The sequence below is a fragment of the Copadichromis virginalis genome, linkage group LG16 (genome assembly GCF_057382275.1).
Source record: "Copadichromis virginalis isolate Kocher_CV1m ecotype Utaka linkage group LG16, C_Virginalis_male_GT1.1, whole genome shotgun sequence".
In the NCBI taxonomy this organism is placed as follows: Eukaryota; Metazoa; Chordata; class Actinopteri; order Cichliformes; family Cichlidae; genus Copadichromis; species Copadichromis virginalis.
In genome coordinates, this window is record NC_140633.1 from 15,373,090 (window position 1) to 15,386,558 (window position 13,469).

A 13,469-nucleotide genomic window follows, 5' to 3' on the forward strand; every position below is an offset into this window, starting at 1 on the left:
AAAACACCTCAAGCTAATCATATCTAGGTGAAAATGGGGCCAAGGTCGGTCAAGGTTGATCGTCTTCAAACTTCGAAACAATACATTAGGCCTTTAGGGACATGAGAATTTGGGTTGGTTCACCTTGAAAGAAAGATTCCAAGAAACTATATCAAATAATATATCATAAGGACAGAGTTGTAAATCACATTATTTATTTTCTCAGTCTAACACCCTACAACATCACAATTATGCCTTAACAGCCGGACGTCATCATGTTGTAATAGAAACATCATAAAACATCAAAGTTTTAGGGGGAGACCCCATGATTCATGTAGTGTCTGAAACAAGCTGTTTTAGCTTCTTTGAGACAACTGTCCCCTTATTCTTTCATTATGTGAAACTCTGGACATGTTTAATGCGAACATGAAACACTATAATATAACATATGACAGCAGAATAAACCTCCCAACCAGAAGTGTATGGATAAGAACCTAAAATTACTGTCCTATTAGAAATTATCCACTACACGTTGATGATTTACATTTTGTGCATTGTTTTGTATTTACTTCTTTGTGTCTCAGTTCAGTATAGCTCCTGTAATATAATGGAATTCCCAGGTTGCTAGAAGAACAGTGAGAATAGACCTGAGAATAGCAGGATTATTAGTGGGAGGTGCTTAGGTAACAAACGTCCATGCACCAGGTGTGGTACACTTTTGTCTTGTTCAATGATGGGGTTGATTTAACAGAGCCCTCTAAGCTATGAGCAGTAAATGCACTGTGGGTAAGTTCTACACTTGCTGTAGTGGGTGCTTGTGTGTTATAGGAAAGCCAAGTTAGTCACTATAGCTGATAACTCGTGGGCCAGATGTTTTCTTTAGAGGTATGTCATAAACTTAGTTTAAAGAAAAACAAAGAAAACTGGTGTTAATGAAGTAACTTTTCACTCGTCTCATTTTATTTATACAGATCATTGTTAAAGCATTTCCTCGGGAATTTTAACCTCCAGCTTCCTCGAGTGTTGGCATTTATGTGTTTGGCAATTACTGAGCATGTTTGTTGCATTAATGTAATTGAATTCATGTATATGCCTGTTTATGCCTCTGCCGTCTTTTGAGCTTTTCCTTCAGTTTTACTTCCACCTGTCTCATCATTTTGATTGATTTCTTGATTTCTGCTTCAGTCTCCCTTCAGTCCTAGAGTGTCTGCGTTTGTTACTTTGTGTGCTTAAAATTTTTTGAAATTTACTTTGCTTTGTCTGCGAGTCTTGCATTTGGGTCCTCTTTGCCACAGCAGGGGACAGATTCATTTCTGTTTAGTGTTTAGTTTTTAAATGGAATAACTGACTATTACATACCTCAGATTTTACTCCATTTAATAAAAGAATAATGATAATGAATTTATGTTTGATTAATGAAATATTAACTATTTATCTCAAATGTCAAATGAGATTTATAACCTCTGTCTATTAAATCGAAGAGGTAAGCGAGAGTCGACCTGTGGGTGAGAGTAACTTACCGCTCCCCCTGTCTCCCTCCACTCTTGAGATTGACCAAAACCAGGAGTGGGTGAGTGCCTGGAAGCGGGGTTATCTGGATAGAGGAAGGACAGATTCAGGTAGCTGCTAACCAGCTTTATTTGCACCATGCAGAAATGACAGGTGCAGAGTGAGCGGCCAGCATACCTGGAGTGCTTGTCCATCTCCAGGGGAGAATTTAAAAGTCTGATTGGTGTCATCAGGGCTGGTGCTGGGAGGTGATTCCCCCTCCCCTCGCTTCACCCCAGAATGACGGTCCTGAGAATGAAGGTGAAGTGATTGACTGTGTACAGGTCACATTCATTAAATTAAATTAAATTTTAGTTGTAAAATGACAAATGTACCTAACCTAGTCTGTACGACCTGTCTCTAAAAAAACTAAAAACAAAATACAAATTAAATGTCCAAGTCCATGAAAAAGCAGCTGGATAGCGCAGTGGCAACATTAGTGTCTTTGGAATAATAGCACAGGATTCTGATTCCAATTACGGCATGCCATTCACCGAACAGTCATCAGATACCATACTGGAATAATAAACTGTCCACAGGAGACAGATGCTCCTTATGTCGAGATGCAACAACTCCTCAGAATGTACAGGTCTCCAGCTGAAGTCCAGCACCCTGAGGCTCTATGAGCAACAGACAGTGGGAGGGCGAAGATTATTGAGTGTCAGTTACAACTCAGCAGCAAAAAATAAGCACCTATGAATACAGCAGGATGATAGCCCCCAAAGATGAGCTGCTCCAAGAGTGCCTCAGACAGCTAAAGACAGATGGTGATAAGGAAAAGGAAGAAAGAACTATGATGGAAGACCAAGCCTCTGCATGGGATGTACCATCAACAGACAGAGGAAAAAGCTGACATCAAGAAATTCTACCAGTGGCACGAAAAGAACCGAAGTAAAGGAAAGAACAGAGGCTCTGATCATGGCAGAATATATTCAGAGCCTCTGTTCTTTCCTGTTCTTATAAGAACTGGCCCTCAGCACCAGATTCACAGATGCAGGAGTCTATCATACAGTCAGGGCACAAACTGCAGATGCTCTCGAGGACCTAAGATTCAAGCTGGGGTAGTGTACACTGAAAGGTGCGACCAAGCGGCTGAGATAGTGTGCGTGAATATCTGTGCCACATGGGGACTAGAAGTCCCCAACTCCTGATAGGAGACACCACCAAAGGTAGTTGGGAACATCAGGGCTAAGGTGCTGTAGGACTTTGAGCTCCAGACAAGCAGTTGCTGGACAAACAAGTGGTGGCTGACAGGAGCAGATGTTTACAGATGTGATAGATGTGGTGATCATTAGAAGCTTTAACCCTGAAACTGGAAGAGTGGCTTCAGCAGATTCCAGAAAGTGCTCTGGCACTCAAGCTTGATATGTATCAGTTTGTCACTTATGGATTTGTGTGAGAAATTAAAAAGTGAGGAGCATAAAAATACTCCAATAATTGTTTTCACCACCAATCACTGCTTTTAATAATATTTGCTGATTGTGAAAAAGACGAACGTGTTTGGAGGTTGTAACTCGGCCATGCGGTGACAAAAGGAAGTTTTATAAATAACGATTTGTCACGTTTAACACTGACTTCCTTTGATTAACCTTCCAGAACCTCCACAGGGAGGTTTTTAGGAAACATTCAGTCATTTCACACAGAACATGAAATAGTTGCATAGCCATACATAGCAAATGTATAATGGCCGTGCATTATATCAGCATTAACTCATTATTCCTGTCACACTTGCCTCCTGTCTGGTGTCGGGATACCAGTGGATGTGCAGTAACCTTTCAAAACTAGAACGGGGAATGTCACAATGGGTGACATCACTGTGGTGACATTACATCTAACTACTTGTATTTAGAGAGAGTTTATGTCTGTAAATGGGTGATTACATAAAGGTAAATCTCTCATTTTTAAGGTAGTTTTACTTTAAGAGCGAGAGACACAATATCAACAGAAAAATAAATACCTAAAAGTTATGAATTGATAAACTGATACCTGACCAAATGAGGTAAATGAATGCATCACAGAGTTTTCCTTAAATGTACTCTGTAGCTGCACGTCAAATGCACTGATTCTTATATAGCGCTTTTCTACTCTCCTGGAGCACTCAAAGTGCTGTATACAACACCCAATCACACCCATTCTCACAAGTGCTGACTCTAAACTGAGCTTTTCTAATGACATTCACACTCCGATGAAACTTGGGGTTAGTATCTTGCCCAAGGATACTTGGCATACAGACTGGAGGTGCCAAGGATCGAACCACAAACCTTCCGATCAGTAAGTGACCTGCTCTACCTCCTGAGCAACAGCCACCCGCAAATGCTTGATCAAATGCGTTGATCCGCATCTTCCGGGCAAGGACAGAGAGACTCAAGAGGAGCTTCTATCCCCAAGCCATCCGTGCCCTAAACACACACACCATCTATAATTGACTGAGACAGGACTCTTCCAGACACTAAACCAAGGAACAATGTACATTTCAATTCCTTTAATTTTAAATATGTTTATATTGTCTATCCTGTAAAATAGTCAGATATCTATTCATATTAATGTACAGAATTCACCTGCTTGCTGCTACTACTGCACATTCACCCAGTGTATATACTATATATATATATATGATGTTCTTCCTCTACACCCCCCCCCCCAATTTTTGCACATGTCGAGGAGCGTGTCAGGCTACATTTCACTGTGTGTTATACTTGTATAACTATGCATGTGACAAATAATAAAGAACCTTGAACCTTGAAATGCTTGATCTCACCCTTATGGAGTAGGTCTGTTTTTACCTACAGAACTGCAGCAACTTCTCCAAACTTCTAAACTCTGACCACATATTTTTTGTTAAATTGATTTTTAAAGAGTCCAATAAATGTTAAACTGGTGAATTAAAACTATTTGAGTTTTTGCTGTATGCACGCTCTCGTACAGAGGAATGCATTCTTACCAAGACGACAGGGCAGATGTACGAGGGCAACAGAGTGTGGTCCCTCAAGGCTCCTCCATCACACTCTGGCTTCACATTAGATGCACACTTATTATGGAGCTACAACAGAGAGGAAAGCCAGAAACATAAGAACTGTGGGCGTCATCCATCTGTGAGACTGAGTCTGTTAAACACTACCAGTACGAAAAGCTATTCTTCTGAGGGCATTCTCACTAATGGGCTGTATTGACTGTTTGACAGGTCATATAGGACCAATCAATAAGCTATCACTTTGTATTTCTGAGCAAGATGTCTTTAATACTGATACAAGAGATTTGTGAGAGCTTTGGCTGTGGGTTTTTGATAGTCATGAAAATTCAAAGTCAGCATTGACACCTAGAGGATCTGAAGTGCAATGACAAGTAAAATATATATGAAGGTCTGTGTATTCATGTATCACATTATGGAGACATTACAGTTTCAGTTATGTTGTGGTTTGTCTGATAGTAGTTTGCAGAAGGATTAGGTATATACTAAGAGAAGTAATGTACATGGGGTTACTCAGTACAAGCTGTACTTCAGATACTTTAATTAGTTTCACTGCTAAAATAATTACTGCTTTTAATAACACTATACTAATATTTAGCTTTATGTTATTATGGATAAAACTCCCATCAGTATATAGATACCTGTATACACATGCATCTCCAGTTACACTATTAGAGTGACTGATCAATCAATAATTATCATCTGGTAATAAAATATATATGATTATGATTATTAAGTACACCAAGTGAAGGTAAAAATAGCCTTAAATACCACCTTTCTCTTGCTAGCTTTTTGCAAGTCAGACAATAAATTTGCACAAACACGTAAAAAATGAGTAAAAAACTGTTTTATAAAGGAACAGGGAATAGAGGACAACAGTAACACAAACACTTAAAACTATCTAACCTGGCTTAAAATATCTATTTAGGCTGTGCAAACGTTTCTTTAATTGAATTATGTTCTTCAGATTTTTTTCTATTTAAGGAACTGTCATCCATGTTCTTAAGGCTTTAGAGCTTACTTTGCTTTCACTTTAGCTAAGCAGCCTTTCCCTCGTCTTCATCTTTGTCTATATCTACTGCTGTCTTCCTCTGTATGGCAGTGTTGACACTGCTGTGTACTTCTAGAGATTAATGTTTCCTGTTAATCATTCATCTGAGTTTATATAAGGCAGCGACTCACAGTGATCTGACACCAGACGCAGTGCAGGCCAGTGAGGCCCTGGTAACATTTGATGCTTCTGTGACAGCGGTCGCACTTGGTAGGAGAGTTACCCTCCATCCATACATGCTGCATAGCCTAGAGAAACAACAGGAGAACGGGACATTTTTTATTCAAGTATTTAATGCTTTTCAATTTTGTATTCAATGGTGCATGCTGTTAGTTCAAATTCATTCATATTTTATTTCACAAATATTGCTGAACACCTTTTAAAAATATTGCAGAACTGGTTTCAAAATCTAGTAAATGTAAAGCAGCTATGAAATGCTGGTACTCCCCAGCACTGCTTATCTAAAGAGAAAACATGCATGAATAGAGCAACAGTAAGAACACTAACAGATGAGGCACATTTTCTAAGCTAAAAGGCAAAAGCATCTCTGCTAGCCTCAAGAATTTTGCTGAAACCTTGTTGCACATATTACAAACTTGTTTTGTTACCTCAGCAAAGCTCTGATAACAGCGGTTTTACAGTTGCCACTAATAGTCACGTTTGCTATTCAGTATCTATCTGTAGATTTTTTTTCAAAGCACTTCAGTCAATTATACTTCCCATTCATGTGCTTATTGCTGTTCTATTAGTCATCTCTGCTGTAGAGATACGAGGAAATGAGTTGCACAAAATTATACAGTCACTGAAGTCCTATAAGGTGAGTATGATATGAAGTAAGATATTTTTTTTAATCTTGTAAAAGCTATTATCAATTTTTGCAAATTTCATTTTATTTATTTCATTTCATTATTTCTATTCACCACAGAGCACTGACAACATATCAAATGTTTAAACCCAGAAAATGTACAATTTAAAGAAAAAGTTCATTCATTTAATTAAAAATAAAAATTCATGCCATTAAAAACTCAATTTGAACAACAATGTTTCTCAAGAGAACTCTCATTGGGTCGAAGAAAATTAGAATCAGAATACTTTAATAATCTCTAAGGAAATTGCGTAAATTAGAAAAAGCTGGATTAGTAGGTTGCACTAAAAAGAAACAACTGGAGGAACAGTATGCAGTGAATTAGGTTAACTGGCAACAGGTCAGTAACACAAAGAGGTAGAAAAAGAACATCTTAGAGAGGCAGAGTTTCGTAGAAGCAATGGTCAGCAGAGGTTTGCCAAACAATTTCAGAGATGTCAGATCTGAAAAGTCCTTTCCAGTTCAAAAGTTTTGAAATGGAGAAAACAAAATACGCGCTCACAGTGGAAATAAAAAACAGATTACCAAAACAGTTCATCGGTAATCCAATATATTAAGTTAATAATTAGAGAGAGACTTTGCTCGAGGCTACAATGAAGCTCTAATAAGTCCAAAAGGAAGGAAATGTGCTCTACAAAGCATAATCAACATGTGACCCGAGTCAGTGTAATCATTCTCAACTGCTTCAGCGTGTCAGTGCTAAAACACAGAGAACCTTACATGACCTCAAAGGCAATCCCATGATCCTCGCTGCTCTTTTAAAAGAGACCACGAGCCAGCAGGAATCTGCTCAACAGGCTGCTCGGTATTCCCGTCTCATTACCCAGCAGCAACACTGTGTGCAGAATGAACCCTTTGATTGTACTTACGTTGGTGTGTCTGCGTGACTTGGCGTAGGTGCTGATGCAGGCAGCGATGTCTTTGGACACACAGCGTTCATGTACTGTGTATTTGCATACTAAAAAAAAACAAGGGTAAAATTACTTTATATCATAAACAAGCTGCAGAATTGTTAAACAATCTTTCTTAAACCTATTTGTCTTGTCCAGTAACTCCAACTGAAAACATGACTGGCAATGAATTTAATAAGAAGTTAATTACACTGAAGATCATTTCAATCTATAAGTGCTTGCAATCAACAGTGACAATAACATCAGCCCTTCAGAAGCGGTTCCTACATGGGAGAATTCAGTAATGAAATTACACATAATGGCATCATTAATGCGTTTTTAATGCTGCCTGTGAGGACTTTTAATCGAAAACAACACTGACTCAGACACACTCAGGCACGATAAACGGCCTAAATTTCAGTCTGACATAGTGACAGTGACGCTGAGAGGAGGAAGTCAGAGCAGGAGAATAATGGACACCAGGAGACGCAAAAGCAGAAAGACCAACAAGGAGACGTTGGAAGGTGCAGAGACTCACAGGAGCAGCAGAGGCCCTGTTTGCGCACTCCGAGCAGCATGGTATGGCAGTAGTTACAGTAGGCTGGTTTGTTGAAGTGCTTGAGACGCCAAACATGCTGCCCATCTTCCTGCACATTCTAGGACAACACAACAAGAGTGAAAATTTAAATAGGACACGATTCATTCTCCTAACAGGACCATCCCAACTAAACTCGAGCAACACTTAATTTCAGTGATATACAGCATGTTTTCTCTCCTGAATAACTGATTTAGCATCTATACATACTCCTGTAAGAAAAACCAGGAAAGAAAAAGGCCATGTCTGAAAAATGAAGCCAGTGTGGAAGTAGCAAAAACTGCAAATCTTCTAAAGACCTCTTCAGGCTGGCTCCAAAAGAGAGCCAGTCTCTGTGTAATCCCTATATAAAAATGCCCAACGTGCATCTTAAAAAAACACGTTAACAGCCTGGAGCAAAAAATTTTGTTGTTCTTTATGGAAAATGCATCCTTTCAGAATAACTTTTATGGTGGTTACATTTATCTGATCTTAACAAAGGCAGCGATTAGCAGTCAGGCTTGTAGCACTGTAGTCTCCATTTCCACCTGCAGAGAATCACTGTGGTGATCTCTTTGGACTGCTTTTCATCTTTGCTTTGATTCATCTTTGATTGTGTGTCCTCATTACGATCGGTATTTTTGTTTATGTGTGGAACTGTAGCTATGGTAACGTTTCATAACTCGAAAGTAATGAAACGAATAAGAGTAGTGTAATGATATTGACAAAGGACGTACAATGTGTTTTCTTTATTTTGATATATTAGATTTCAGAAAGCAACACTGTTACACAATCTGCAACTCAGGTGCACACAATAAAGAGAAAAGTCTAAAACAGGGGTCGGCAAACCTGGGAAGGGTTAACTGATGACTGGCCAGAGGGCATTTGCCTGTTGGGACTATGGTGATTTTTCATTTTTATGGGCCTATGATTTTATTTTTTTTATTTTTTAGTAACGGTATAAACAATGAAAGATGGTGGATTGGCCAGATGCTGGCAGATGTGTAAAAATAACTTGGTTGTTTGGTGGTGGCTATGGTGGAGCTTCCACAGAGGCCAGCAGGTGGATGAGGGAAAGTGGAGGTAGGAGGAGGAGAGACCTGAGGCAACAGGTGAACTGAACTTCAGGTAAGAAGTTATGACCTGCAGTCTATCTGGGTCATATATAAACCAAGTTTAGGTGGAGTTTTCGTTGTGCTGACTTTTTACAGTCAGTTACAATAACTCGTACTGCGTGCTAGCTAGCATGACGGAGTTTCTATACAGCTGGGTGGGTGCTATGATGTTTCTGATAGTGAACTTCATAAGGTTAGTTAGTAGAGTTGCCAACCGTCCCGTAAAAAATGGAATCGTCCCGTATTCAGAGAAAATAATACGAGTTTCGTATTGAGCTGAAAAGAAACAGTTTGTCCCGTACTTCAGCTAGAATGAAAGAAAAGAAGCTGGAGTTATTCTGTCTTCACGCTGCAGCTGACTCTTCTTCTCTCATTCTTCCCCCTCCCTCTCCTGTTGCTACTTCAATCATGAAACTGATCAATGATCAGCTGATCGGCTTTTCTCTCGCGTTTGTTTATCGCCCACTTTGCGCCAGAAAGAGGAAACCAGCGGATGTCGCGCTAAACAACAGCAGCACGTTTAAGCTTGATCAGCTGTTGTTAGAATTTATTTAATATTAATTTCTAGTATCAGCTGATGTTTGCTGGAGCCACAGCTGTAAACCTGCTGGTCATGATGTCGGTTTGGATATGTGGTGAGAGGGAAACATGAAGATGAAACCAGGAGATGTCCTTACTGAATCATCAGAGCTGAACAGGTGATGGAGAAACAGATTTACCTTTTAGGTGACATGAATGAGTTGAAGGGAAGTTATGAACGGTTTCTGAGAGACAAATAACACCAGGATCCTTTTCTAAGTAGCTGACAGCTGGTAACTGTGCAGGGGCGGGTCTAGCAAAGTTTTGCCAGGGGGGCAGGTAGGGCATTAACAGGGAGAGGGGGCACAAAGAAATACTTTTCTTTGTTCTTCTCATTTAAAATGTCTGGCTGTTATTAAATAATTATCTGAAGCTTACAACCAAAGTTTTTATCTGATGTAAAATGTATAGAAATCATACATATACCAACAAGATTTTACATCACTGTCACAACAGCATTTGTTTTCATTCCAAGGCTTTATAACTTTAATACCTGGTGGGCCGGTCTCTAGTCAAAATGCCCGGGCCGATTTTTTGTCCCAGTCCAGCCCTGGGCACAACACGCAGTGAATTAATCTGAGAAGGTGCATTAAAAAACAAATGGCCGGGCCAGCGGTGCACATTGCAAATTAGCTTGCATAGACAGATTAGTTGTGCCGCTTCTTAATGACGGTATCTTAGCTAACAACTCCAACTACCAGATTCAACTTGTAATTGGCTAAAAATTACTTAGCCTACCGGTAAGAGGGACGTTGCTAGCTGGCAGTTTTTTCAAGCGATGTTGAAATTTCCACATTTCGACACTTCAAATGCTTCAGCGCAGCATCAGCATTCGTAGACTCGAGACTGATCAAACCAGAAAGCTTTAATGAGCAGCTGGATTTGTCTCGCAGTAACTGGCTGAGTTAATGCGACATTGAAATGCAGCTGATTGAAATAAAAACCTTGACTCTGTGGGGGTCAAAGTTTGCAGAAATACAAACGCAGCTGGAATCCATATCTGTGCGTGTTCATGGAGCTTGCATTTTCACCTGCTGGACATCACTACCTGACAAGTTTAACTGTCTTCAGAACATTGCAGAGGCCTTATTGACAGTATTTGGCTCTACATATCTGTGTGAGCAGATTTTCTCTCACATGAGTGTCCTCAGGTAGCCGTCTGAATGCTGGACACTCGGAGACCTGTGTCTCTGAGTGGGAGACCAGAGATCACATTAACATGTGTGTCTCTGTATTAACAGACATGCCATATTGGCTTAGTTTATTTTTCCTTATCATTGTTGTGAGGAGACCATAAATAGCGTTTGCATTTTCTGTTGTACAGTTCATTTGCTGTTATGGATAAAAAGTGTCTTTGTTTTGTTTCAAAATAGCTGATAACTATTCGCTGATAGTTGCCAACATCTGCAAACAAATATAATTCTATTAAGTTGTTCTATATAGTGTGTAACTGTTCATATAGAGCGTTATTAAATGTATTGCTAATGCAATCATATGGCACATTGACTTCTGAGGAAAGTTTAGATGGCACTCATCATCAGAAAGGTTGCCGACCCCTGGTCTAAAATCTAAAACCTTAACAGTTCGTGTAGGTGAGTAAGAACCCTACAGTTCAATACAAAAACACCAGAATAGTATAGAAATGCTTTCAAACACTGCAAGAACAAAGTAAACATACACTTTTCCAAGCACATACCGTATCCATGCCCAGCAGGACAAGTAAAGGGATGGTGGTGAGGCCTCCTCTGATCCACTCATCTAAGGTGACCGTCCCATCTCGGTCGTAGTCGATCTCTTCCATCATCTCTTTCAATATCTAAAGATACACAGGTACACTTCAGCCCATAAGTATTTGACTATGATACATATGTCTGTAATTTTGCACATCACAGTGGATTTTAGATCAGGCAAATATGACGCAACTGAAATGCAGAGTTAGTGTAATAATTCCCTCTAAATGTCAGAAAACCTCAGAATAAAGTGGGATAAAGTGGTTTTTATACATTGTGTACAAAATTAGATATATGTTCTCACTGGGTCTTAACTTTACTTTACTTTTTGGAATTAAAATCCACTTTATGGGTGTCAGCTTAGGTTTTGGGAGACATCAAGGATGCATAGACATTCGCATAGAGGCCTCAATAGATGTTTCTCTTTCTGTTCACCATCAGACTTTATTGCAACTGGGAGTGTGTTTGCTCACCGGTCGTAGTTCTGTTGAATCCCACTCCAGATACTCTGCCACATGCACCATCTGATTAATGATGCGATCCAGCTCCTATGTAAAGACAAAGCATAACTTACAGGACAGAGAAACTATCATTTTAGCTTTTAGAATAGCTTCTCATTTCAAGCACGGAGCAAATACCAGTCTTTTCCTGAACATGTTTTTTAGCCATTGTTATCGGAATTGTTCCGAACATGAAATGCAAAGTAAAACAAAGTCTGAATGTTTTATGTATTTCCCTCTTTGTATAACCTGTATCTGTCTGTTTATGTGATCTCTGTGACACGTGGCTAATATTAAACTTAAGAGATCCATTACAGATGATCTTATGTAAACACAAGGCTGTCACTGAATGTCGAGGTTACTATTCTTGGAGCTGCTGTGTACAAAGTGAAAAGAGAAGGAACAAAACACAGAGACGGAAAGACAGGGAGAGGCTGAGAGAGACGGAGAGGAAACATGAGGGAGATGCAAAAGCAAATGGAGTCCACTTACCGAGCTGTCCAGGACCCCATTGCCGTCTGTGTCGTACAGCCGGAACATGACTAGAGGGAAAGGAGAGAACAGAGATCCCATGATGACTCAGATAATTAGTAGCTCTCGGAAGCTGAAACATTCATTCCTGGACTCGATCCAGATGGCCACTGGGTTAAAGAAGTGCTTCTTCTGTACCGCAGCAAAGGAACTAATTAGAAGATTAGCCTTGATAGTCAGTGCCAATATAGCCACAGACAGTAAAGAAGTCAATTGGGCACAGCGGGGCTTAAGCATGTCACTGACCTGCCCTTTGAGGGAGCTGTTAGTGGTGTATCTAAGGCACTGTTGACACAGCCAGATGGAGGGAATAGCCTTATTACTTACTTTCTGTCAACCTGAGCTAGCAGGCTAGCTTTAGAGGCCACACACACTGCACATGTCAGCTGCTCCCACCTCTATCATACTCCCCACACACCCACACACACTTCCATCACTGTCACTTACACTCCAACTTGTCTTCAGGCGTCCCCCTCTCCAGCAGGGAAAGGTAGCAGACAATGTCCTTGAGAAAGACCACCTGGGGTGACGGCAGTGGGGAGGCTCGCTGAGGTGATGGGCTCCTCCGCAGTGACAAATGCTTCTCAGAGTGGGTCCTCTCTGTTGATGTACAACATAAACTTTCAAAGCTACTCATAGCACCCATCACTCTTTCTACTCCGCTGAGTTTCCTCATTAAGCATACACAGTAAAAGCACCAGTAAATTATACATTTAAGCATTCGTATGACACTTTGGAGAACCCCAATCACTGTGCATGTCCCTGAGACAGTGGAGAACCGGTGGACAAAACACCTCGCTGTACAGCTGCAACAGAAGCCATGTGAGGGGATGTAATTGGATTACCAGCACCTAGATGAAACAATTCAAGTTAAATCAATTCCACATTGCAGCACACACTAAACACATGGCTTATTCTGTTACTTCAACATTGAAAGCGTTCACCGAACTGCATTCTGAGTCTGCGGTTGAGTCCTGCCTGCTCAAGCTCAAGCCATAAACAGACTCAGCGGACTCAACTCTGTTCTTGTCACTGGCTCGTTCAGCAGGAAGCTCAGCTGGCGAGACACAAAGCTTCTCCCTGCGTCAAGGTAAGCAGAGTATGGATGATTTTTCAGTGGACTTTTGGATATTGGCTGA

At 40.2% G+C, this 13,469-nt stretch overlaps 1 protein-coding gene across 2 annotated transcripts in view; it reads right to left on the minus strand.

The window, feature by feature from the left end:
- dgkg (diacylglycerol kinase, gamma) overlaps positions 1-13,469 on the minus strand; it is a 161,481-nt gene that overhangs the window by 90,695 nt on the left and 57,317 nt on the right. For both annotated transcript variants that reach the window (XM_085435537.1, XM_085435538.1), the window contains 10 exons: positions 12,778-12,930; positions 12,292-12,341; positions 11,773-11,847; positions 11,266-11,385; positions 7,840-7,957; positions 7,281-7,369; positions 5,678-5,794; positions 4,469-4,567; positions 1,666-1,776; positions 1,500-1,573 (listed from right to left, as the gene is read on the minus strand). In XM_085435537.1, coding sequence (XP_085291663.1) covers positions 1,500-1,573; positions 1,666-1,776; positions 4,469-4,567; positions 5,678-5,794; positions 7,281-7,369; positions 7,840-7,957; positions 11,266-11,385; positions 11,773-11,847; positions 12,292-12,341; positions 12,778-12,930 — 1,006 coding nt within the window. The remainder of the gene's footprint in view (positions 1-1,499; positions 1,574-1,665; positions 1,777-4,468; positions 4,568-5,677; positions 5,795-7,280; positions 7,370-7,839; positions 7,958-11,265; positions 11,386-11,772; positions 11,848-12,291; positions 12,342-12,777; positions 12,931-13,469) is intronic.